The sequence below is a fragment of the Gopherus flavomarginatus genome, chromosome 9 (genome assembly GCF_025201925.1).
Source record: "Gopherus flavomarginatus isolate rGopFla2 chromosome 9, rGopFla2.mat.asm, whole genome shotgun sequence".
Classification (NCBI taxonomy): Eukaryota; Metazoa; Chordata; order Testudines; family Testudinidae; genus Gopherus; species Gopherus flavomarginatus.
In genome coordinates, this window is record NC_066625.1 from 25550469 (window position 1) to 25578192 (window position 27724).

General features: G+C 41.2%; 1 protein-coding gene across 2 annotated transcripts; it reads right to left on the reverse strand.

Moving 5' to 3' along the window:
- HAPSTR1 (HUWE1 associated protein modifying stress responses) lies at positions 1-27671 on the reverse strand. Of its 2 annotated transcripts, none has more exons than XM_050966480.1 (4): positions 27195-27663; positions 26163-26243; positions 20413-20688; positions 1-3253 (listed from the first exon to the last, which is right to left on the reverse strand). In XM_050966480.1, exons 1-4 carry the CDS (start codon positions 27418-27420, stop codon positions 3009-3011), a joined length of 828 nt encoding a protein of 275 aa, XP_050822437.1. In that variant the 5' UTR covers positions 27421-27663; the 3' UTR covers positions 1-3008. The 2 variants fall into 2 exon arrangements, with proteins under 2 accessions (XP_050822437.1, XP_050822438.1); XM_050966481.1 differs by lacking the exon at positions 1-3253 and adding an exon at positions 7530-9276 and having other exon boundaries at positions 27195-27671.
- Between the last annotated feature and the right edge of the window lie 53 nt (positions 27672-27724).

Below are 27724 nucleotides of genomic sequence, written 5' to 3' on the forward strand. Positions count from 1 at the left end.
TACTGGAATTGAATATTTGTTTATTTTTTTAAAGAAACAATCTGCGCTCCTTCTGTTTATCAGGTGAATACATGCATTTTAGGTCATTTTTGGGTGGGGTTAACACTTAAAGAACAAGTAACATTTGGGGCTAAATGAAATACCAATGGAAGATGGTAAAAATAAGTCAAATATTTAAGTTACTAGCAAAAAAATATTAATGCAACCAGTTAGTATTAAAGCCTGCTTTCTCTTACCAAAAAAATGGCACAAATCAAAAAAGCTTGACGAATTTAGTTTAAATGGTACTAAACTGAATGCAAAGCTTCAAAGCATTAACTTAAACAGAGGCATTTATTATTCCACTTGGAAAAAAAAATTAAAACAGATCAGGCTCCATGTGTAGTCATATTTGAATAGATTTAAGCGTAAGTCACATTTAACCCAGTACTTTCCAGAGTATGTGTGGAGCTTCAACATTAGTACTACTACATGAAGTAACTGTCTCACATCAAGAAATCCCAATGTTCAGCATCAAAGATCTAAGGAAACAAAGATATCCTAAATTGGTTTAATTGCACAATTATGAATTAGTTCAACTAATAAGTGGAAGGGGGCTTCAGAATGTTTTCATCATTGAGTGGCACATTTGTCTATTCAAGGCTGATCATGACACCCACCTGCTGTTTCTATTTCACAGGTAAGAAATACCTCTGCTTATATCCTACAAGTAGGCCATTTTGCTGAATTAAAGTTGCTTTAACCCCTTTTCTACTGTCTTACAATCCCATTTTACAAGTCAATCTTGGTTTAAAATGCAAAGTCTCATAGAATTGAAATTAGTTCTATACTTTATAAAAATTATAAATATCACACAAAGCCCTATGGCTTTAGGTCAACAGTAGTAACTTAATTGTACATACACTGGCAGCTTTTTTACATGGTTTGCCGTTAGACTGCAAACAGATTTTTTTGTTTTTTTATTTTTTAAGATTCTTAAATGGTTCCATGAACTGCAAACTTTTAGCACAGTACTATGGAACTGCTGAAAAACTCCTGAACCTGTTGATTTATATACAAATTAAAAACAAAATCATTCCTCTTAGAATATATAAAGATGGCCTCCAAAATTTTTGAAAAATGCAACATGATGTATCCCGGACTTCGCCCTGCCTTTGATGGAGAACTTCTATGCTAGAGGACTTATAAGAAATTAAAATAGCTGTAACCCTGCCCCAGCTGATCAGGCAGGAGAACGCTGAATCAGAGGTTGGCTAGTAGAATGTAAACTTACCTTAAATTGCTTAAGCATACACTCACTTGTGGCCAAGATATATTAGAACAGAGTTCAAAATCATGATCTAACTTAGAAAGAAAACTAGAATAGAATTTTCAGTATGGTGGTTCTAGCATAGCTTGGCTCCATCCATATGTTAGACCTCTGTTTAGCTGCAAGTGAATGTAAGGCAAGCTTAAAGCATGCCTGTTTTCTATTACAGTATGGATGGGGCCTCCAGTTCAAACATTCCTTCCTCCCCCTCAAGTTAGCAGCTCTTCATCTTCTTACCCCTCCCTATTTTAGCCCTCCTCATAAGCAGAAGCTTTTGAACAAAAGTTCTTTGCCAAAAAGAGGAAATCAAGATCAGATATTTCTAAATGTAAAAAAACTGTTTTAACTTAGAAATTGTTCTCCTTTAAGTACAGAGTTTTTGAAGTGTCTGCACTTAACAGTACTGATTTGCAGAGTGAGCATCTTTGATCCACATCTGACTTTTTGGATTTAAACTTAAACTGTGTAGCCAGTTTTCAACTTTACGTATTCATCAGGATATTCAGTTAAAGACATTGTGAGAAAGCAGGTTTCATCTTTGAAAGCCATCCAATGTTATTTTACATTTACTGAAAAGAAAGATCTTTTCTTCAGAATTAAAACTAGAAGTTAAGTTATTGTCTTAGCACTTGGCAAAACCTGCATGTCACTTCACCCTAAAGATGATGATGTCACACACAAGCTAGTCACTCCAAGCAGTTTCCATATGTGACCAGAAATCTTGCTCGTCAGCAGACAGAACACAACCCTTTTCCAACTGTTCCCCATTCCCTCACCTCCCACCCCTCCCCAACATGGGCAATTACTTCACACAAAATGTAAAATGGGATACGGTTGTACACAATACCTACCCTTCACTAATACTGAACAAAAAAGCCTATTCTCCATTTACGGGACATTTTTCTCTAAATTTAGATCAGCACTGGTGCAGTTTGCACTGTTTATGATTACAAAGATAATACCAGTAAGTACATATATGTTCTTAAACTGAAAATGTAAAACCCTATGACGTTAATTGGGGAAAAAGTTTAATACTGCTACTTCAGAGCACTAAAACACACAAAGTGAATCCAATAAAGATCCTTGTATTGATTCAATATTAAGTATTAATTGCATGACCATCATAGCACCTCTTTACATTATCACACAATCACCAGAATCATCAACTGCTTTTAAAACTAAGGGCACAGTCCAATATTTATAACTTGCACACTGTTACTATATAGAAACTAGGTGCCTTATACAGTGCTGCGAAAATGGAAGCCTGCAGATTTGACAAAGATGCCAAGTCATATTTTAGATGATTTCAGTCAAACTGGCAATACTGTTGAAGCAAATACTCAACACAGCAGGAAATAAGGACAAAAGCATTCTATAACCAAATAAAACATCTGATATTTCCTTTCCCTTTAAGAATACAAGTAAGGTCACTTTTAGCCTTGGAACGGATACATGTTTGCCTATGATGATCTTGCTAACTACTACACAATATCTGATGTCCTCTGCTAAGAATATAGTTTAAGAAAGCCGTAGTTACAAGAGGCATCTACTGTAATACCTAAAACTTCCTTATGGCAATTATTGAATTCACTTGTTTTAAACAGTGAATATGGGAAGATGGCCTCATGTTTCCTTTTCAATAGTACTCTGAGGATCAAGTGGCTTTCAAGCAGCATGGTGGGTTTGAAATTCTTGCAGTTTAGATCATTCGGTTGCGTTTATGAGTTGGTGAGTCTGTAATGACATCGCCACACTGGGCTGAGGTACGCTTTCTAGTTCCACCATTGTCCAAGTGGAGTGCCATTTCTTCTGATATGAAAGTGTTCAAATCAACATCATGGAGTCCATTTCTCCTACGACTAGCATTGGAACCACTGCTTACGTGAGTGGGAGAGCCTGGGGTACTTGAGCGAACGCTTATACTAGCCATTGCACCACTAAGACCTAGAAAAAAAAAGAAAATATTTTAAAAAGGCAATAAAGCAAGACAGAAGATGAGCTAGTTTCCTGCGCATTATAAGGAACTGCACTGAAGTTTCTGTAATATGCTAGAAAAGTCATAGGTCAGATAACATTCCATTACCACTTGCATATATATATATGCCTGTGTAGGCACTGAAAGTCAGCCCCTTCTCAGCATGCAGTTACAACAGTTGCTTTCTATACAATGCATATGAAATTAGCTGCTTACAATCTCATAATATGCATCAATTACTAGTGAGGAAAAAAACCTGCTTCACCCAAATCCAGATTTCTGAGTGTATAGACAACCTATCCTGAAATGTGTACTTTCAATTTCAGCAGTAATCAATTTAAAAATGAACTCTTCTTACTATCTAAGTACTTTAACTGCCCTAGTAGTGAGTTTCTAGGGCATCTGATTTTGATCTGACTTCCTCTAACTCCCAGAATTATTAGTACGAGTCCGAAACAAAGCTACATTTTCATTTGTTAGGAATTGAGTTGATATGACAAACAAGACAGCATTTATACAGCAACTAAACTGAACAAGGTTTCAAAAATAAAGTTTTTACTTTAAAGTTGCTTATTCTCGGAAGTGCCAGAAGATACCACTAAAGTTGTTTAACTTGGTTGAGATGTCTGAATAAAGTTATACAAACATTTTATAGATGGGCAAGGTACCTGTGACAGCATTTTGGATATGAGATTTGTGGACCATTTCTAGATTGTGATCATTAGAACTTTTCCATTTTCAGTATCTGAATTAACACTATTTTCCCACTGAAATATTTGTGATTGTTCCTGATAATTACAGCAATATTCAACAACGTTCTCTGTTACATAAGCACACTAGGACATATTACTGCAGTGTAAGAATTCGGCAAAAGCAGAGTGTTCTAATGCATGATCAGCTCTTATATACCTTGTGTTTCCACAGAACATATGAATCTACCAATTCTTTCCCTACAAGCTCATTGTCCTGATAATTGCAAGTTAAGAAGCAAGTGCTCAGATTCATGACACCTTATTTCAAGAGCACCTGGAGAGGAGTATATTCACTATACTGATTGCTAAACAAATGGAAGCTGTGAACTAGAGAACAAAATACAATCAATCAATATCACATAGAAGAGCTTACTCAGGTATACTGGAAGAGCACAAAACAATGCAACCAGAAAGGAAAGCAGCCAGCAGAACCAGATTGTCAACACACATCACTTCTAGCAAGAGGAAGAGTAAAGAAGCAACTATTGAAAGTCACATCCACTTGTTATAAAGAGTTCAATATAGGATCTTGAATATATAACCTAGATCAGTATTGTCAACTTACATCTATTTGAGGTATTATATCTGCCTAGGTTCTTTGGGAATTTGACTTAAAAAAAAAAAAGTCTGCCTAGTGTTGCTGCAAGCAGCCCACACAAACTACCTGGAAATCTGACAAATACATTTCAAAGAAAATTAAATTTTGTTGAATAAATTAAGATTCAAGTGTGCAAGGTTCATTAATTTTTTTTAAATGAACTTTAGAAAAGCTTTAAAAGTTCATTCTTATTTAAGCTTCCTACAGGGATTGTTTTCACAGGCCTATATTGCAAGACCACCAGCTTAACAAAAGTTCTCATTAAAAAGGAAAATACAGGACAAACAGCAAATGAAGTACTCTAAGTGCAGAGAGACTCATGGACAGACTCCATGGATGTTCATGCTATTGAAAGCTAGACTGAAGTGCATTTAGAGTTAAAAACTAAATTGCTAGATTATGTGCCAGCATCACTGTTCCTGCTTTTCCCCATAACAAAAGAGCGAACAATCAGTAAAAGCAACATTAAAATAAGGTGATACATCAGAAAGGAAAAGAACAAGTCAGCACTTTGGAGTCCATTTCTAGTTGCCAGAAACCCCTTTTGAGAGGATAAAGACAGGGAGACTGCACACAAGAGGTGGAGTGTGGTGGTGAGAGTAGAAACATAACAGCAGCATAACTGACCTCTTGTACATTAATGCTGAACAAGGGCTTAAATACTGCAAGCTGAGCCCTATGACCACAAACCAGCAATGAAGTCAATGGGGCTCCTCACAGAGCAGGTTGTAAGAACAGCTTAACAATTCTGACATATTCTTAGTGGAAGTTTGTGTTTAAGAGCACTAGTAAGTGTTTCCCAAACACATTTCTAATGCAAGATAAAAATCCAAGACATCCCAATAGTGGTCCTCTGGGCACTACCAAAATGTAACTATTAAATAATGCTTCAATTCACAACATCACTGGAACAGCTATTTTGCAGAAGAGATGTCTTTAGATTTTGAAGATATATTTAACACAAAAGATTTGTTTTAATATTCCTATAACTACAGCCAAAGTTAAACAACAAATCTTTGAGAATCACATAGTATTACTAACAAGGACTGCAGGGCAACAAGTGGGATAGTGATGCTTTTCCTACCTATGAATTTACAACCTGCATGCTGCCATAAATTTGCTATTTTTGCAGATTACTAGAGAGCGACTCATGAGGGCATTCCACGCCAAAAAATTAAAAATTCTGCACATATTTTAAAATTCTGCACATTTCTCAAAATAACACAACATAATCATACCAGTTTTAATTATTTTGGTAATTCATTTCAAAATATCTGTCAGCAAGTATGTCTAACAATACAAAAATTCCCCAGGAGTAGAGCATTCAAGAAACCCCTATGACAACCCAGTTTCTGTTTCTCTGCCACCTTCCCCCTACCAGAGCCCAGCTGGGGGGGCCACATACCCAGAACCCCTCCCTCCCAGAGTCTAGCCATGGCCCCACATCCCTTGGCCAATAGTCCCGAACATCCTTTCCCCCCCTAGAGCCCTGGCCCAGATAGCCTCCCCTACTCCCCTCCAGGGCCCAGATACCCACAGCCCTTCCCCCTCAGAGCTCAGCCATGGGGGGGGCCCCCTTGCCCAGATATCCATGCCCATCCCCTCCTAGAGACCAGCCACAGGGCCTGCACTTCCTCCCCCTTGGAACCCAGAGACCTGGCCCCTCTCCTCTCAGAGACCAGCCGTGGGCCCCCTCCTTGCCCAGATACCTGCACTCCCTCCCAGAGCCCAGCTGTGCCCCCTTCATCCAGACACCTGCCTCCTTCACCCCTCCCCCCCAAACCCAGGGATCCAGAGGGAGAAACAGCCTAATGCTTTTTCCCATGCTTGTGTGGAATATCCTGCACCCACTCTTTCCCTCATAGCATACAGGGAACTGCAGCTGCTAAGAACCCTCTAGCTCCCTTCAGTCCCCTCAGCAGCATCTTCTATGTGAGAGCTGGGCTCTGCTGGCGGCCAGCACTGCTGCCCATTTCTGCAGGAGAAAGGAAATTCTTCACATGTTAATGTCCGCAAAATTCTGCATTGCGCAGAATTTCCCCAGGAATGTATAGAGCCTGCACTATTAGTTAAGTTGGTTAAATAGTCACAATACTGACTGTATGACTGATAAGTATCAGAGCAAGTTTCTTGTGAAGTTCTTAATTTGTACCATGTGGATTCAGAATTGTAAGATGTACAAGCTAAAATACAAAATGATGAATGGAAAAATTTTTAGTAGTGTTATCTCTGGTATAGAGTACCCAAAGGTTCCTGAAAAAGATCAAATGTTTCAAATTCAACTAAATTAAAGTTTATTTTAAATGTATTTGTCAGATTTCCAGGTAGTCTGTATGGCTGCTTGCAGCAACACTAGGCAAACTTTTTTTTTTAAAGTCAAATTCTCAAAGAACCAGGCAGACATAATACCTCAAATAGATTGTAAGTTGACCATACAGATCTAGGTTAGTGAGCTCAAGGTCCAGAACTGAAGCTTCTTTTAACTTGGTATTTCTGTAAGGACGAGATTGAGGTTTAATTTCAGACACCATTGTCACGTGCTACCTTTTTGAAAGAGGTCTGTCCAAGTGACAATTAACACTGGGATAAAAGTGTTCTGATTTTTGAAGACAGATACCTAGCCCAGAATTAAAATGTGCCTTTGTTATACCTGAAGAAAAATAAAGATTGCGAAGGGTTATAGTAGTGCCTGAAGTGATATTGAACATCGACCTTACTTACCCTCAAGAGATTTAGATAAATTTGCATCATGGTACATTTAAATGCCCATGCAATAACCAGGACACATACAGAAAGATATTAAAATGAGATTACATACAGGCCTGCTAATTCACAAAGACCCCATTTTGAATTATTAACTTCTACAAATAGAAAGAGCACACTGGAGAGCAACGATAACGTATCACAACATGTACTTTATTTACTGTACTTTAACGTGCACTACTTCATATCAAATATGCAAACTGTAGTGTATTTTGTAATAATGAGATTTTAAGAAAGCTTTAATAGAGCACTCATTACTAATTTTTTCCTCAGTTAACAGAGACTAGCATTATACACAATTTAATCCTTTTACTCAGGGTAAACACAGCTCATTGTTCTCTCATAAACTACTGTTCTAGTGACTGTTGTACCACAATTTAAAGCCATGTTACCAAATTCAAATATAGAAGGTTTAAACAGATGCATTGTAGGGTAAGTTACATAGCAGCTGAATGTTTGAAGGAGGATGTCAGTTTTATTAACAGAACAAGACTTTAAACTCAACAAGAAACAAGACATTGTAGGGCAGTGGTTTTCAAATGTGGGTTCTCAGACCATGTCTAAGGGGCCTGCGAAAGCTTACCACAGAACAGTAGTTTTCAACCTGGGTCCGTAGACTATATCCAAGATTTCCAAAAGGATCTGCACCTCTATTCAAAATATTTTTATGGGTCCACAAATTAAAAAACTGTTGTAGGGCAATGACCCACAGTTCAGATAAGACAATCCTTGTGTGAAGAAATCATTCCGATAAACTTAAGTTATATCTTCCTTACTGTGCATTGCATCAGGCTCTAGTTTTCAGTGTGCTCCTACTAGAACACTACCCAAGCAACTAAATGGCTTAAGTGATTAAATTAACAGGAACAGATACTAGACAGCAGTAGTGAGAAGGAGAGAACATTATTAGTAAGGAGTATAAGACATTTCACTATTTCAAGTTCTAGAGTAAGGAATAAGCTAACAACTTTTTTAGTGTCTGTGCAGGTAACTATGATATTTCAGCCACACAAGGTAGGACATTCACACAACCTTTATACAAGCGGTGTGTTACACTGGAGGGGACCTTTCATTACATGATCAGTGCTGGCCAATCACTGTTCAGCACAAGAACTGCATTTTAAGTATCGGTGCATATGAAGCATGATTACATAAACAATTGTAGTGCACATAATAGAGAAACTAATAAAAGAGTAAAGCAAGAAAATGTGTTCATCTTCATTGCTTCTTTATGCTGCATCAAGACTGCATTTTGGAAAACTTCTGCTTGCTTTTGCATTTGAAATATTAAGCTGGGACTTCCTTCTCTTTACTGAAAGGCTTGAGATTGAGTAGCAGCAGCTGTATCACTTTATACTGAAATTCAGCATACCCTTCCCCTCAATTTAGGAGTGAAAGAAGAGGAAGAGTTCTAGGGTTAAGTTATAATGCATGACATCACTATTCAGATTCTCCAACTGCTGCCAAAGTCTTCCAGTGAAGACAAGAAAGCAACACTAGTATTTCAAGTGCAAGTACAATCAAGAGCTTTTTTAGAGTCTAATATTAAAGATGCATATATTAAGCATGAAAAACCATCTAAAGTATTAGTGGAAGTTGCAGTACATTAAAATTTGATGGCTGTTAAAAATAATTTCAGGTACAAAACATTAAAACCGTACACATTAGCAAACTAAACAAGAGCCTGGAATGGTTAACTAGAGAGGACATGTTTCATGAAGGAACTCAGTGCTATGCAGTAGAATAATGGTTCCTCATCTTTCATGAAGTTCACAAAAAAGATTCATTTTGGAAGTAGAAGCGGTCCACTGGGAAATATTAACTTGTATCTCGAATGCAGATGACAACCAGTAAAGTCTCTGGACCAGTGTGAGAATCACTGTAGTTGAAGGGAAGAAATAATCAGCAAAATAGGAAGAGGATTTAGTTTAAGTAGCAATTACTGAAGTCTTCTGGATAATTTATCCAAGTTCCAGAGAAATTTTGATTTGTTGAAATTAAATGTCCATTAAAAAAAAAAAATTAAGTGGAGACACAAGGAATCATTATCTGAAGTGTACTGTGGAAAAACAGGATTCATTAAATGTCTATTGCTACATATAGCCACCTATTTATGGCCACTCTCCACAATGCACTCCATGACACCAAATGCAAAAATAAAGTTTCATGCTCTATAAAGTTATAGCAACCCATGTTAATACAGAAGTGACATACCAATAGTAAATACTCTCTACTTCACACATCTTATTCAGTACCGGGCAAACTGACTGAAACTACAGTAAAGAACAAAACTGTCAGACACATAGATGTTCATAATCTGTTGGGGAAGAGTCAACATTTTTTTGTAAAGGGAAACCATGCCTTACCAATCTACTAGAATTCTTTGAGGGTGTCAACAAGCACGTAGATAAGGGGGATCCAGTGGATATATAGTGTACTTAGATTTTCCAAAAGCCTTTGACAAGGTTCCTCACCAAAGGCTCTTTAGCAAAGTAACTTGTCATGGGACAAGAGGAAGGTACTCTCATGGACTGGTAACTGGTTAAAACATAGGAAACAAAGGGTAGGAATAAATGGTCAGTTTTTAGAATGGAGAGAGGTAAATGGTGGTGTTCCTCAGGGGTCTGTACTGAGACCAATCCTGTTCAACATATTCATAAGTGATCTGGGAAAAGGGATAAACAGTAAGGTGGCAAAACTAGTCAAGACCGTTAAAGTCCCAAGCAGACTGTGAAGAGCTACAAAAGGATCTGGAAAGAGCTACAAAACTGGGTGACTGTGCAACAAAGTGGCAGATGAAATTCAATGTTGATAAATGCAAAGTAATGCACATTTGAAAACATAATCCCAACCATACATATAAAATGATGGGGTCTAAATTAGCTGTTACCTCTCAAGAAAGATCTTGGCATTATTGTGGATAGTTCTCTGAAAACATCCACTCATGTGCAGCGGCAGTCAAAAAAGCAAACAAAATATTGGGAATCACTAAGAAAGGGATAGATAAGACAACAATCAATATCATATTGCCTTTCTATAAATCCAAGCTACACCCACATCTTGAATATTGCATGCCGATATAGTCACCCCATGTCAAAAAAGATATACTGAAATTGGAAAAGGTTCAGAAAAGGGAAACAAAAATTATTAGGATTATGGAATGGCTGCCATATGAGAAGAGATGAATAAGATGGGACTTTATAGCTTGGAAAAGAGATTAAAGGGGGATATGACATAAGAACGGCCTTACCAGGTCAGACCAAAGGTCCATCTAGCCCAGTATCCTGTCAGCCGACAGTGGCCAATGCCAGGTGCCCCAGAGGGAGTGAACTTAACAGGCAATGATTAAGTGATCTCTTTCCTGCCATCCATCTCCATCCTCTGACAAACAGAGGCTAAGAACACCATTCCTTACCCATCCTGGCTAATAGCCATTTATGGACTTAACCTCCATGAATTTATCCAGTTCTCTTTTAAACGCTGTTCTAGTCCTAGCCTTCACAACCTCCTCAGGCAAGAAGTTCCACAAGTTGACTGTGCGTTGCGTGAAGAACTTCCTTTTATCGGTTTTAAACCTGCTGCCTATTAAATCTCTTTTGGTGACCCCTAGTTCTTGTATTATGGGAATAAGTAAATAACTTTTCCTTATCCACTTCCTCCACATCACTCATCATATCCCCTCTTAGTCTCCGCTTTTCCAAGCTGAAGAGTCCTAGACTCTTTAATCTTTCCTCATATGGGACCCTCTCCAAAGCCCTAATCATTTTAGTTGCCCTTTTCTGAACCTTTTCTAGTGCCAGTATACCTTTTTTGAGGTGAGGAGACCACATCTGTACGCAGTATTCGAGATGTGGGAGTACCACTGATTTAGTATATTCTCAGTCTTATTCTCTATCCCCTTTTTAATGAATCCTAACATCCTGTTTGCTTTTTTGACCGCCTCCGCGCACTGCGTGGACATCTTCAGAAAACTATCCACGATGGCTCCAAGATCTTTTTCCTGACTCGTTGTAGCTAAATTAGCCCCTGTCATATTGTATGTATAGTTGGGGTTATTTTTTTCCCCCCAATGTGCATTACTTTACATTTATCCACATTAAATTTCATTCGCCATTTTGTTGCCCAAATCACTTAGTTTTGGGGGATCTTTTTGAAGTTCTTCATAGTCTGCTTTGGTCTTAACTATCTTAAGCAGTTTAGTATTATCTGCAAACTTTGCCACCTCACTGTTTACCCCTTTTTCCAGATCATTTATGAATAAGTTGAATAGGATTGGTCCAAGGACTGACCCTTGGGGAACACCACTAGTTACCCCTCTCCAATCTGAGAGCTGACCATTAATTCCTACTCTTTGCTCCCTGTCTTTTAACCAGTTCTCAATCCATGAAAGGACCTGCCCTTTTAACCCATGACAGCTTAATTTACGTAAGTGCCTTTGGTGGGGGACCTTGTCAAAGGCTTTCTGGAAATCTAAGTACACTATGTCCACTGGATCCCCCTTGTCCAAATTTGTTGACCCCTTCAAAGAACTCTAATAGATTAGTAAAACATGATTTCCCTTTACAGAAAGCACATTGACTACTGCTCAACAGTTTATGTTTTTCCTATGTATCTGAATTTTATTCTTAACTATTGTTTCAACTAATTTGCCCGGTACCGACATTAGTCTATAAAACAATGACTGGTGTGGAGAAAGTAAATAACACATATTACATAATACAAGAACTAAGGGTCACCAAATGAAATTAATAGGTGGCAGGTTTAAAAACAAACAAAAAGGAAATATTTCTTCACACAAAACACAGTCAATCTATGGAATTACTTGCCAGAGGATGCTGTGAAGGCCAAGACGGTAACAGGGTTCAAAAACGAACTAGATAAGTTCACGGAGGATAGGTCCATCAATGGCTATTACCCAGGATGTGCAGGTATGGTGTCCTTAGCCTCTGTTTGCCAGAAGCTGGGAATGAGTGACAGGGGATGGACCACTTGATGATTACCTGTTCTGTTCATTCCCTCTGCGGCACTTGGCATGTGGTCACTGTCGGAAGACAGGATACCTTTGGTCTGACCCAGTATGGTCAATTTAATGTGTGCTGTAGTCATAAGAACATAAGCTCTGCTCTTCTCTTTCAACCCACGCACTTGCATATACCTTACCTTTAAGCAAGCACTATTTGCTATTGATATTTGTAGTAAACTACTCCCTCTCAAAATACAAAAGTAAAAGATGGAAGGCTGGCATCTCTAGCAGGGAAAGTCACATATCTTTCTTATATACTAGAGAATGAAGCCAGAGTAACCTTTTCAAATGATGGAGAATGTGGTTGGGGATGACGTGGTGACTAGGTTAAATTATCAAGTAACCAGGTTCGTTTTGCTTTGGTAGTATTAGGGCTAAAGCAATTAAATCATTGTCAGCAAGTTTTTGGAGGAGTGACATCCATGAATTTAATCCACTTTATCAGTGTTTCCCTACATCCTTCACTCCCATGACTCTGAGGGTCACAGCACTTGTTCCAGAATAGAGGTGAAAGAATCCCAATCACTGACAGACCCAGAGTTACTGTCCTTTTGATGAAGTACATTCAGAATGGAGTAGCAGAGACTGCTAAAACTTTGGAACACAGTACACACTGACCATGCATTTACCAATCAGAGCAGCATTACAACTGAAGTGGCTTGAAAATGAATTTTTTGAGACGTAGTGTTACTCATCAGAAAACTCCAGTGTCACGGGCTGATCCCTCATAGCCCAGAGTGCTACTTTACTATTCTAATAGATCAGAAAAAAGCAGAGCTGCAACAGAGATCCTATGGCACAGGGTAAGACAGCATGGCAAGCATGCCATTCCTACTCATTTGGGGGGGAAAAACAGTGATCATGCATTAAACTCCTTTAAGAGAAGTACATTATGCTGAGGGAGTTGTGATTAATTAAATGGTTCTAAAACTGGTCTAGGGAGCATGCACTGGTAGGTCACTAGCTGCTGGGTACTCTCCTCCAGCTGCTTCTATTTTTTCCAGGGTCTTCATTACAGAGCACATGGATGCTTGCAGAAGCGGCCAGAAATAAAAAGCCAGTCTAGCTGCCCCTACTAGGAACTGCTACCAGAGGAATCAGTCACTATTTATTTTGGGGTTTTGTATAGTTCCCACCACCATACCATTGGTTCTAGATTGAGAGAGGAAAGTGGAAGTGTGTGGCTGGGGATGAGGGAGCACACATGAAGACCAAGGAGCCACGTGGAGGAGAGCAAAAGGAATTGAAAGGAGAACAAAGGAAGACTTAAGTGTGTAAAGATGATATGCTATACCATGTTACAATATACACTTTCCTAACACTTTCCACCATATACACTAGCCTTAGTTATTACAGGAACATTGATTGCATGATCATAATGGTGGGTACCCAGTCCACTAACATTACTGTAGAGATCCTCTGAGGAAATCTGAGTGTTCCTTGTCTTTCACAGGAGATTAGTAGTTCAGGAAACAAGGGGAAAACCAAGTGAATTTCTACTTCTGGAAATCATGACTCAGTTTCTTTACGGAACAAGTGTTCTAACAGTGGCTTGACAGTTTCAATTGAAAACTGGAATACACATCCAAAAAGCAAAGTTTTGGAAGCATGCATGTGTAATTAGAGAAAGCACACATATAAGTTTTGAAAATCTGGCCCTACAGTTTTCCTGAAGCTTTAAATTTGTTGCAAAGGAAGTCCTGCAACAGGATCCAATAAATTTTAAAATAGTTTCACCATAAAGCAATGTCTCATAAGAACAGCCATACAGGGTCAGACCAAAGGTCCATCTAGCCCAATATCCTGTCTTCCAATAGTGGCCAATTCCAGGTGCTTCACAGGGAATGTACAGAACAGGTAATCAAGTGGTCCATTCTCAGTCGCCCATTCCCAGCTTGTGGCAAACAGAGGCTAGGGACACCATCCCTGCCCAGCCTGGCTAATAGCCATTGATGGACCTATCATCCATATGCACCACACAGATTCCCATAAACCCCACAATGCAGAAACCAAAGCTTAATTTACAGTTCTCATGCTTCAGGAAAAGTCAATCTGGACATCAGTTTATGTCAAATAGTTAAAATATACTCCCAACAGTTCAAGCAGCTAAGCCATTCCATAGAGAGGGAGCTTAAGCAGGTAACAACCTGCAACATCACATTTGTTTTTGTGGCAGTGTTTGACTACCTTTGGATTAATGTAGTTTTCGAAAGGTTACCTGTATGAATAGACGTGTACTGATGCTCAAGGCGAGGATTTGGGAACAAATCACAGAGTTAATTGGTTCATGATGGTACGTTCTCTGACTCCAGAATTTTTTATTTTATGTTAAATCAGAGAATCTTGCCTACACAAAACACAAAGGTTTTCTGGAAGGAAAATTTACAGTAACTAATACAATTCAAATACATAAACAAGGTTTCATAGAGATGATGGCCTGTAGTTTTACCTTATTTTAGCATTGTACAATACCTAACTTGATATTCTTTCACTTCTAATAAGACACTGAATTGTTTTATAGAAACTATATAAAGATTAGGGGTTTGTCTTCAGTACTAGGGAGATCAACACTGCTGCAATCAATGCAGCAGGTGTTGATTTAGTGGTTCTAGCGAAAACCTGCTAAAATCGACATCAGTCGCTCTCCAATCAAGTCTCGTACTCTAGCTCCCAGAGAAGAGTAAAGTAAATCGACTGGAGAAAACCTCCTGTCGATGCAGCAGTGAAGATAGCGAGGTAAGTTGACCTAAGCTACGTCGACTCCAGCTACATTATTCATGTAGCTGGAGTAGCGTAACATAGGCTGACTTACCCCAGTAGTGAAGACAAGACCTAAGTGAGAGCTGCTTCACTTTCAGAGATCTGGTACTGTTTCCTACTCAACAAAGGCCTAACCTCCAGGTAAAGTCCACAAGATTGCCAGCTAAGAAATCTAAGAGCCCTGTCATATCTCCCATATTAAGTTAGTAGAGTTGGGGAGAGAAGAGAGATCAGGTCTTTACAACACATGTGAAGTTAAACAGTGTGCAATTTTGGAGTGATAGTCTCCCTGCAGGTACCTGAACCTTCTCTCTTCCCTACACATTTTGTGTAGACCTGTTCACTTTCCCAGACTACAGAATGTATGTTTTTTGGAAGTTGAGAAAAGAAAGCACTAAACCGATTCCAATAGCAATTACTCAAACACTTTGAATACCTCCCTATTCCTTTGTTAACATAGCTTCTCCCTCTCAACAGATTCTAAACACAGAGATAACTTATAGATGTATCACATAGCAAGGATAACGGCTCCCTCCTGTCCCTAGACCCAGCGTGCCGTGCACCTCCCCCACCTCAGCCCCACACTGCTTGCCTCAGGCCCCCACAGTGCCAGAGGTGGGAAGAGGCAGAGCCCGACTCTGAGCGGGGCAGTGGGGGATACTGCCCCACCGGAGGGATCCCCGCGGCTCTGGCACCTGGGAGTCAGTGGCCATCCTCTCGGCTCTGCCTGCATGGAGCTGCGGAAGCAGCTGTCAGCGCCTGCCCCTCTCACCCCTTGCATCCCCCATCCTGCTTGCAGCCTCTTCACTTGTACCTCCCCCCATCGCTCCTTTGCCGAACCCCTTCCCCTTATACTCTCCCTTCACCTGCACCTCTCCCCTTGTACCCTCCCCTAGCCCTCTCCTCCCAGACCTCCCCCTCCCCCTCTTCTCCCACAACCCTCCTGATAACCCTTCTCCTCCTCCACCCGCCTCTGCAAGTACATCACACCCCACTTCTCTGCCACTGTAGAGCCCTCAAGTACCCCCACACCTGCTCCTCTGCCTGAACCCTCTTTACTAGATCCCCATCCCTTTCCGGGTACAAGGTTTGAGGGTTAGTCCCTATACCTTCCATGTGCCTTTGGGTGCATGTGGGAGAGAGCCCAAGGCTGGGGTAGCGGGCAGCCAATTTTTTTTTTTGCTTGGGGCAGCAAAAAAACCTAGAGCTGGCCCTGTCCCAGCATGTGCGGGGCCCACCTAGTGCCCAGCAAGGGAGAGAAGCTGGGGTCCCGCGCCTGCTGGGGACAGAGTACACCAGGGCAGCGGGCGCTGATGTGCTCTGTCCTCACGGCCTCTCTCTGGATTCATATATTATGTAATATTAAATATGATGTGTTCCGTATTATTTAATATACAAATACAAAATAAGCCTTGAAAAATTGTTGGTGCCCACCACTCTTCTGAAAATATCAATGTGCTACTGGTCACAAAAAGGTTGAGGTCCCCTGGTCTAAAGATTGGTAAGGGGGATGATATAGAAAGTGACAGATTCTTGAATTTTGTCTAATGATTTCAGACAGGAGGAATGCAGTCATTTTAAAAAGATTAGGTAAACATTAACCTAGTCACCAGATGAATAGTGTAAGATAGACTGTCTGAGGAAGAGAGAAAATGTGATCAGGAGGAACTAATCCAGTGGGTGATTGACTTGTAGAGCTGTATGCCAAGTAAAGAAGTAGAAGGACATTTCTAGATATTATAGTACAATTGAAGAGTGGAGGCAGCTAGACAGGAACTTGATGAACTTTTTCATACGGTATCTAAATTATTTACTCCTGCACTGCTGTACACATGCAGAAATATGTCACTCTGCAGATTCTCTTTGCTTTTCTGCAGAAAAATTGATTCTGTGGGGAAACAAAGAGAAGTTGCACCAGTGCTCACTCACCCCTCCTCGGCAGTGTCTATCTGGGCAACCAGGGGAGAGGTAAGTCACCCTGGGGTCGGGTCAGGTGGGAGGAGAGGATGACTGAGGGTATCCAGCCCCGCCAGGGACATCAGTCACAGCTTTGAGCGGGGGTAGGGAGGGAGCGTGGGGAGTAAGATAACAGAGATGGAATTCCCTCTCCCCTGCACAGAGCAGCCCGGCTGGGTCAGATCAACCTCAGAAGCTTCCCCTAGTTGGCCTGCAGGAAGCTCTGAACCCCGCATGTATGTGGGGCGTGGGGGGGAGGGCATGACTTGGAAGGGGTTTTGGGTGCAGGTGGTGAGGCTTGATGGGGTGCGGGGAGGTTCATATACATGAGGGTTGGGTGGACAGCGGAAGCAGCTCCCAATACACTGACTGCCTTCTCCCACTTCCTGGCCCCATCACTCCTCAGCCATAGGGTGAGGGGTCACTGTACATGGAGCTGCTCCCCCTGTCCACACAACCCCCATGCATCTGGACCCCCCCCAGCCCCCTATACCAAAACCCTCCATCAAGCCTCATTCTTTGACGTATCCAGAACCCCTATCTCCCCAAATGAAGCCTCCCCCTGCACCGGGAGCCCCCCCATCCATATCCCCACCCCACTGACCCCACCAAGCCCCATTCTCCCCTTACACTTAGATACCCCTCCCAGCCCCACTGAGCCCTAACCACGCAGACTCCCCTGCAGAGCCCCATTCCCCCTGCACCCAGAACTCCCCAACAAGTCCCTGTGCATCCAGATCCACCCTGCACCCCGACCCCTCACCAAGCTGCTTGCACTCAAATTGCACCATACAGAACCCTGGTACTCTAGGGATTTCTGCACCAAAAAAATTAAAAAATTTAAAATTCTACATAATTTTATATGGCAAAACAACAGTAACAATATAAATCATACCATTATCAACTATTTTGGTAATTTATTTCAAAATACTAGTCAGCAAATAATTGAAAATGGTGGAATAATATTGTGTTATTTTGACAAATAAAATATGCAAATTTTAAAAAATAGTGTGCAGAATTTAATTTTTTTTGCACAGAATTCCCTTTTAATGATTAACAGATATTACTACTTGCTCCAAAAGCAATGTAACTATTTTTTGCCTAGTGGTTATTAAGTCTGTCTGCATATATCCTAAAGAATTGCACCTAGCAGGCATCTGAAAGAATTCAGGCACCTACATGATGTAGTCACCACCAGAATCAGACTGCCGCCCTCATCTCCAGTTGCCCTGTAACTTATGAATATGAATAGTGACTCAATTATTGGCGGGTTTACTATACGAGAATGTTGGTTTTGTTTAATTGAAGCTGTAAGGGGGGAAAAAATGGGACCAAAATGGTTCAAGCTAAGCCACTTCTCCACAAATACTTGAAGGTTAAGAGAGAATGCCAAGAGGCCCCCACACAGATCAAAAAGGGACTCTCAAAAGGAGGGGGAGTTATGCGGAACCAGAGAGACCAAACCAAACATTCTGTATCTTCTTATCTTGGCTGTGGCTTTGCTATTGAAATTCTTTAAGTTTATAACAAAGTCTGTAGTGTGATAGGACTGCACTCAAATTATTTCCTCAACTGAAGATGCCAGCAACCTATTATTTATTTCCATGCACATCCTCCACCTGGTCCTGCTTCTATCTCCCTAACTCAAGTTTTAATTTATTCAGTCTCATAGGACAGTTGAATTAAGGTTTTTTTCCCTAATAAACTCATTTTGTAATTTACTTCTGGGCTGGGTCGGCCCATCATTTTATAGTTTAAGGAGTCTGCTCATTTGTGTTCACATCAAAATTTTTAGATAACCCAAAGAATGGAAAAGGTTTAGGATATTTTGAGTAGAGAAGTCATGACACTTGAGATGCTGGGATTGTTTTACTCTGAAAGGATGAAGTGAGAGATGAGTCTATAAAGTATCCACTGAATTAAAAAAAAAAAAACAGTTATTTTTTTAAAAAAATGGTAAAAGACAAAAGCACTTAACAGTCAGCAATAAAAAGTAAGTAACCATCAACTTAGGTTTATAAGTATTAGAATATGGATCTTTGTTAAATTAAAGCTACCTAGGAGAAATGTTGTAAACTGATCCCCAGTAAGGGCTGGGGAAAAAAGAAACTAGCTCCTAGGGTTTGGGAGCCATATCAAGACATTATGGCTAAATAAAAAAGTTCAAACACTATATTCTGTGCCTGAATCAATTTCTCTAAAGCTAATACATCACGCTTTCAGACAGTCAGAACTATTCCTCAGATGTACACCCCGAATCACATTATCTTAATGAGAGCTCCTAGAAATAAAAATGGCAGCTCTGCAGTACTAGTAATGGCTTTTCTAAAAGCATGACAGCTTTTCCTATAAGGAATATTCTCCTATGAGCATGGTTTGAAAGATGACTTCACTAGTAGTGCAGAGCAATGAAAAGCTGATCAAAGTTTGATTGATCCACTCAAGAAGAAATGCAATCACTTGGCCCATTCCTGACCAGTCAGGATACTAAATATACCAGAGAAATTGGGAAACTGACTAAGCAAAGTGGAAAGGCATTACTAAAGGAACAGATAAGAGGGAGCGTAGGCCAATCAAGAGCTCTTTCTTCCTAGGAAAAAGGCAAAGGGACAGTAGGGGTAAGACAACAGGCTCCCCCAAAGCACAGAGGAGAAAACAAAACTGTTTTCCTGTGACTGGTGAAATCCAGGTTTCAGAGATATCAAAAACTAAACATGAAAGATGCCATCCACTCTTCCACCAATGGGTAGGATCAATGCTTTTATAAAAAGACTGTCCTTTCCAGAACTAAGTATGGCTTTTCAACAGCATGTTCCAGAAACTGGTTCTGAAGATAGACAGCACCTCATCATCAGTACTGGCACTGATCAGTAGATGAACGGTATGTTTGGTTTTTTAAGTCCTTTTTCTTAAACATGAAATCATTTTGCTGAAAGAGGGTGGCTACAAGTGCATCCTAAACTCACTTTAGGAGACTACTGCTGCACAAGATACCAACTTCAGAAAATGCTTTGCTCCTTAATGCAGAAAAACTTTTGCCTGCACTTAGAATTTAACAATTGCACCACTTCTTAGCAATTAACTAACATGTTAGTAACACATAACTGCTCCAGAGCAAGTGCCTTTATTCAAGGATGCTAGCTACACTTCCTCTCTGGTTATGCTGTAGTGAAGGGAGCCTCAAAATAAACCCCACAGCTTAACAGAAAGGTATGCTCCTCATTAAGGATTCCCACCCATCTTTTAAAAAGCAATATTGAAAAAGATTACTGTTACCATGCAGAGCTATGGCTTCACGGAAGGGCTGCAAATCAGTCTCTACAGATGAGCTAGTTTCTGTTGAAGTAGCTCGGTTAGGGGATACTACAGTCAGTCTTGGGGGAGCTCTAGAGTTTCGTGGAGGAGGAACTTTTCCACATAGGAAGCTGATCAAATCTTCTCTACGAATAGTTCTTCTGCGTTTTTTAACCCAAGCTAACACATCCTTATTGCGACGCTGATAGCCAATTTGAATTCCTACATCAAAGCTTCGTTGATGGGCATCCACGCTTTCTGAAAAAAAGACAAAGAATGTTCTTAAGTGTTGCATCTAAAACAGAATAATTAGTCTGTAGCTTGTTCATTCATAAGGGTTACCATGTGTCTGATTTGACAAGAATGAGATTGCAAGAGACCACAACCCACCCCAGTTCCCTCCTCATGTTGAGGTTCAGAGCCACACTTCTTTAACATCTTCAAGAGATACAATCAGGACAAACATTGGTATACACAAGCTTAAAAGTTGCCTTCACAGAAGACAATTTATATCCTATACATATTAAACTGCTAAGCAGGGATGGTCTCTCTTCTATGTTTGCATAGGACCCAACACTGCAGTTCCCAATCCCAAATTGGTGTTTATGATGCCATCAGAAGTACTTGCTACAAATAAGTGAGGACTGATTATACTCAAGTTTTGATGTAAAGAGTCAGAGTTGTGTTTAAATTGAACTAGTTTAAAACTAAAGCATTATCTATGGTGTTTCAGTTAAATCAGTACTTAACAGTGGAACCTTTGAAGAGATTATCAAACCTAAAGTCAATTTAAATAAATTTAAGAGTAATTTCTGGTATTACATTTGAGCAAGTCCCCCTAATTAGTTTTGGCTTTTTATGCTCCCTTTTAAAGTTATTCTCTTCCACTGTGTGCAAGAATATCCACACAAACTAGAGAACAAGCTAAACACCAAGTGCTATCACACAAAACCTCTTGTCCTTCTGCTCTAGGTAAACAATTTTCAGAGGTGCGATTTCTTTAGAAAGCATCCCCTGAATTCAAGGCAGCCATGTACTAGTATTTCAGCAATGTTCCAAGTTTCATTTTTTGCAAATTGTCCAACATGGGACATCTTGAATTATTCCCAGACTTATTACATTCATGTATTTCATAATCCATTAAGGTATATTTTGTAAAAGCCTTTCACACCTTCTAGTTGCAAAGCCCAGTACAAGTTTAGTGCACAAAATCTGAGGCTGGCTCTCCCTCAGGTATTAGATCTCCTACGAAGTTGAATTTCATTCTGGATACCGACATGAGTTGTCACCCTGTGCATTTCATTTTGTTATTTTCTAGTAGATCCTTTCAGATCATTTGATCCACTTTAAAGACGTTTCTAACACCTTTGGCTAATTAGTCTAAGAACTACATCAGTATGTTACTGAAATCATAGTCACATTTTACATAGGATATACAATGTTCTGTACTCATTGTGTTCATTCTACTTTTTCTGCCACAGCAGTTTCTTCTCAGTGCTTTGGCAACAGTGATTTCAGCACATGAACAAGACACCATGTTTGCTCTTGCTCCATAATGAAGACATAGAGCTTAATGTTGGAAAGTCCACTCCAATTTCCTTTACTTAATCTTTCAGAGAAAATACATTTAAGAACTTGGCAATGCTCCTTAAATGAGTGTTTCTGAAGCTCTGGTGTTTTTCCCTGACTGGGGAAACACTAATGAACAAAGAGTTCTATGCCTAAACCATGTCAATAGCTCCTTCACACTTGTTTATTCTATTAATAGAGGTTTCTCACTGAAACAGCGTTATACATGATTTACCTGCAAACCAGCTTCCAAACTAGTTTTTACACATAATATGCAAAATTGCCATATCATATTTGAGAATCAAGGTCAGTAGAACAATCATTTAAGATTTGTTTACAAGGCACTATTACTCAATTTGTGTAAAAAAAAAAAAAAAAGAACACCCCAAAATACTGGTGTTTATTCTGACCACAACAAGTAGGAATGCTTTAGCCACCAGAGTTTAAAAATTAGCAGCACTTCAAAACATATTTGTCAAATACCATGCCCCAAAGCTTTAACTAGAAGCAGTTTGGATGTGTTTAGTGTATAAAGTGTAGATATAACACAAATACACAATTTCACATCCTTTACGATAAAAATATTTGAAGTGGTAAGCCTATGAAAGATTCCTCCTCCATATTGATGTTCAAGTCTAATAGCTACTATTCAAAAAGGATGCTCAATTCACACTGTTAAAAGGAACATCAAAAAGATTATAGTAAGAGAAACAAATAACTTCCTTTCAGTTTATGGTATTCTGCCCAGTCAAAACCACAATATTTATGTTTATTTTATCACACAGCTAAAGTAACATTTTTGGAGACTAGGAAAATATGAGATTACAAAAGCTGGTGGAAGGACTCTGATGCAGATCTACTTATGGAAGCTAATAAGAACTCTAAACTAGTTTTCAAACTGACAGTGTTCCTTTAATTGCTTGCCAGGATCACCTTCAACACAGAAAAGTAAGACAACAGAACAGAGTCCACATAAAGCCATCAAGGTTAAGTGCCATCTACTCTATGAAAAGTGGTCGGTTGCTGAGATACATGAACAATGGGCTGACCACTATCTCCAGTCATATGGTGCTGAAGGCATTTGGCTGCTAGTATAGATGGGACATGCCTTGCCTTCATTAGGAAAAAAAGCTGTTTTAATATATCAATATAGTATAGACCAGGTAATTATAGTTTTAACACACAGCTGATCTAGGTCAATCCTACACTCCCCTTAAGGTTCAGCTCCATCAGCTAAGACAACAAATAACTAAACTTGTGTTAAAACTAAAACTGACTTGTCTAATGTAAGATTTAATATTCTAATGAACACATCCCTTTTTCCCAGTGAAGCTATGGCCAATAAGATTTCTAGACATCACATTCCAACAGGTCTCTAGCACACTTTCTGGAATGGTACTGAAAAGTTGTGTCCCCTCTGAACAAGCAGCCAAACCATTTTCAGGACAAACCAAGTAGGATCTGGAGGACAGTTAGTGAGCAACAGCCCATTTTCTTTGTTTAGATGGACATTTTGTCAGTAGATCTAAAAAATTTAAAATATACTTCATGCCTAGTGCTGCAACTGATTGGACAATATTGTAAGAAGAGTGATTAAATGATAAGAGCTGAATCAAGTTTAAAAGTGAAAATTATATGCAGATGAACTGAGGTGTGAAGGAGAACTGAATATACATGAAACACAGTTTTATTGTTTATTCAGATCTCATTAGGGCCAGATCTGTCAGGAAATTAAAAAAAAAGCCAGTAGTCTGTTACCAAGTAAAAAATGTCTTTAAGTATATTTAACAGATGTTCCTGATGTAGGCAGTTTGAGATGCTTGATTTATCATACAATTTTCCTTTGATGACTTTTCTGTAGCTTCGTATGAAGCACACTGTCTTCCACACCTTTGATAGTAACCATAATGAACCAAGTTTTAAAAAGCAACAATGTTTAGAACTTTTTAGTTCTACATCTGTGTTTAACATTCTACCCTGCTAGCTCTTCTTGTGCATAGCTTTATTCAGAGGGAGTCTGTCCCCTAGAAATGTAGGCAATTTAATGTAGTTCATTAAAGAGTCAGTAGTTTTAAATACCTGAAACATGTTGCCCATGCGTATCATTTTACAAACCTACTTTGATTTTTTTTCCCCCCCTCTGTCTCAGAGACAGTCATGGTCTACACTTTCCAAATTCTGAAAAATTCACACCCCTGAGCACAGCAGTTAAGCCAACCTCATCCCCCACATAGAGCAGCTAGGTAGATGGAAGAAGGGAGACTGATTATCAATGTTGATGGAAACACCCCTTCCATCAAAGTAAACATCTATGCTATAGCACTACAGAACACATAGTGTAAACATGGCTGCAGCAAGTAAGACTTGATAGAGAAAACAGTAAAACTGACTTTTGACAAAGTCAGTGAAATACACAAGACTAAAAATATTCATAATCATTTCCCCTGCTACTTGGAAGAAAAACAGGTAAATGTTCTCAAAAAGGTGTGTAATTTAATGACTATCAATTTAAATGATCTTATTCATGTGAGAGATCATTTTAATTTCATGATAATATATTTTCAAGTTATTGTTACATAATCATGGCCAAACAATGCCATGAATTTAATTTTTTCTTGCCAAACCTTAAATCAAATTCTTTAACTGAATCCAGTCCTTCCTAAAAAGGGGGCGTGCTCTGAAGAGCCACAAATCAATAAGATTCCAGTTTATCAAAGTTTGCACACAGGCAGTAGATATTCTAGCCAGATCATAGCTTTGATTTACACAACAGCTCCTATTTATCCCATAGTGATAGAGGAGCAAGTGGAAGCTCTGTTGTAGTTTGACTGTCATCAAGGAAATATGGCTGATTGACTTGACAGCTACTAAGTGTTAAAGCTTAGGACTAGTGTTTCTGGCTATTCCTTCAACTCCACATTCCATTTGGAGAACTACATAAAAGCAGAGATTACAATGTCTATTCCACTAACTCTTCATGGATGGTCTACTGTAGATACAAACAAAGATGCATTTTTACAAAGGAGAAGCAAGTCTCCAATGTAATGGTTACACACCTACTGTTTCCTCCCCATTTATTACTGCATGGTGAGAAGCCTGACCTGTTATCAGAAATACTACACTGCTAAACTCAGTTCAGTCATTTAAAACAAATCCATGGACTGATAAATCAGTCAAGTGCTAACAATCAAAGATAAAGCATGCATATATGTGGTTGCATTTAGAATTCCAGACATGAAGAAAAATAGATATGCAGCTAAACAAAATCGTACAAAAAATACAAACTCAAGCAAAAGAGTAGTTTATTTTAGGGTTCTCCTTTTTTAAAAGCTCTGCCTTTGACTAATCACCATTACCAACGGACAATGGTAGTGAGAGCCACAATGCCACAGTTTGCATTGTTCAGAGGGCTGATTTGGGAAAGTCAATGAATATTTCTATTCCTATCAGGATCATTCTGCAACAGTGACCTATAAGTTCCTTTTCCAATCAGAGGCTACAGAGAGATAGTTAAACTCAGCCTATCTTTGTAAAAAATCTAAGTGTCATCAAATTGCTAAATATGACTTTACATTTTTGTGCATAGGTGCATTCTGTGCATCATAAGTGTCCAGGAGGTTCTGTTTGTATATTACAAGATAAGTGAAAGTTAACTTTCCCCCATTTCCTTTGGCCACCTCAAGTAGTCACTAAAAGATGTCAGCACGAATTTAACTGATACACGTAAGAGATTTAATAAAGAACGAGCATCACTGTCCTACAACCAAATTTCAACACTGGCCGACATTAAACCTTAGAAGGTATGCTTTCTAAAAAATAACTCTCAAGTTTGCATCTGGAGCACGAAGTCTGCCTTTCAAACAACTTATTTTAAAACTACAAGTGACACAAAGGTATCACTGTCAAATTCTATGCTATGGTCTGCACTCCTCTCCTGGAGCTTATCAGAAGGACATGCACACGTTAAGAGCTTCATTATGCAAGAGCCTAGGAGTGGAACAACTTAAGTTAGTCACTCACATGAGCCAACACGGAAGAAAGTTAGCTGCTGCCAAACTACACTGGCTAAGGAAAAGTTGCAAGCTTCAGGGAGCAGCTTGGATTTCAGGAGTAAGGCCAGCACTTGGGAGGAGGTTAGGCATAGTGCCCGGGCCGGCCCTTACCTTTGTAGAGGTTGGTGACGGCGGTGGCGGCATTCTGGAAGGGGACCCAGAGGGAGAGCCCTGGCTGCTGGCACACCCGGTCTGCAGGAATGGAACGACACACACGCTGTTTATTTTGGAGACACTAACTCCGAACGGCCATGTTAGGTTTCGCCATTTTGTTCAGCCTCCCGGAGGCAGCCCGGGACCGGGGTGTGGCTGGGCCGACCGCGCCTGCTACCCGGAACCGAGATAGGCGATGGTGGCCCTGGACCGCCGGCGCAGCGTCCTGTCCTGCTCTGCCCCCTCCCCTCAGAACCCAGTGCACAATGGGGCCGGCCCCGCGCTCGCCATTTTGTTGGTGCCTCTTCCCTGGGCTAGACGGCAGGAGCCGCCTTCGGGAGGGCTCGGTCCCCGGCTCTCCTCCCCTCGGCTGCTCTGCGGGTCACCAGGGGCTCCCTCACACCCCACCCCCCGCCTCCGGGGTGGGTCTCGGCGGCGGGACCCAGCCCCTCGCTCCCCCCGGCGGTCGCTGAGCGCTGCCGGGAGCCTGCTCCTCCCCTCACGCCAAAGGGCCCCCTCGCCGCCATCCCGGGGCCGATCCCTTCCGCCCCCCCCCTCCGCCCCCGCCATTTTGGGTGATCTCTGGGGAGGGGCTGGGGCTCCAGACACGGCTGGAGGCAGAAGCCGCGGAGCGGGGAGAGGGCGGCGGGTTTCCTCGGGGTCGTCCCCTCCCCCAGGGGGGCTGGAAAGGTGATTTCCAGGGTAGCGGCGGAGGCGGCGGCTCCACCTCACGCCATTTTGTTTTCCCGTCCGCCTCTATGGATGGGTGCGGAGCCCCGGCTCCTCACACTGCCCGGGGAGACCCCACCGCCCCTATGTGGAGCCGCGGCCCCACACACCCCCTCCCTCCGGCTTCCCCTGGGGCCTACCCAACCGTCCCCCCACCCCCGCAGGGTTCCTCCCTCACTTCTCAGCAGAGCCTCCCCCTCGTAACCCTGCTCCGCCCCGGCCTACCCCACGCCGGGCGCCCCGCTAGCCTGCCCCGCTCACCCTTGTAGAGCTGCGCCACGGCGGTGGCCGAGTTCTGGAAAAGGTGCCACAGCTTCTGCTGTTTGTGCTCGGGCTGCGCGGCGGCCGCCGCCTCCTCCTGCAGCTCCGGGGCCAGCGCCTCCTCCTGCTCGGCCTCGGCCAGGCATTGCCGTTCCCACTTGCTGAACCAGTGCTCGGGCCCATGCTCCTGGATCTCGGCCTCGCCCTCCTCCTTCTTGTCCTCCATCCTCCGGCCGGCTCAGCTCCGCCGCCTCGCCCGGACCCCCGTCACACGGCAGCACTCGCCTGCCCTCCCCGCCGGCGGAGGCCGGCCGGCCGGGCTGCTGCTGGGGCCGGGCCGCTCCTACCTAACCCCCATAATCTCGGCCTTCGCTCACCCTGCCTCCAACCCCTCCGCCGGCTCCAACCACACTGAGCCGCAGACGCCGCCCCAATTCCAGTAAAACCCCAGGAAAGGCAGCTGCCGAACCTGCTGTCAAAAAAAACCCGCCCCTCGCTCTCTCACTGGCAGGCTTGGCTCCACCTTTGCC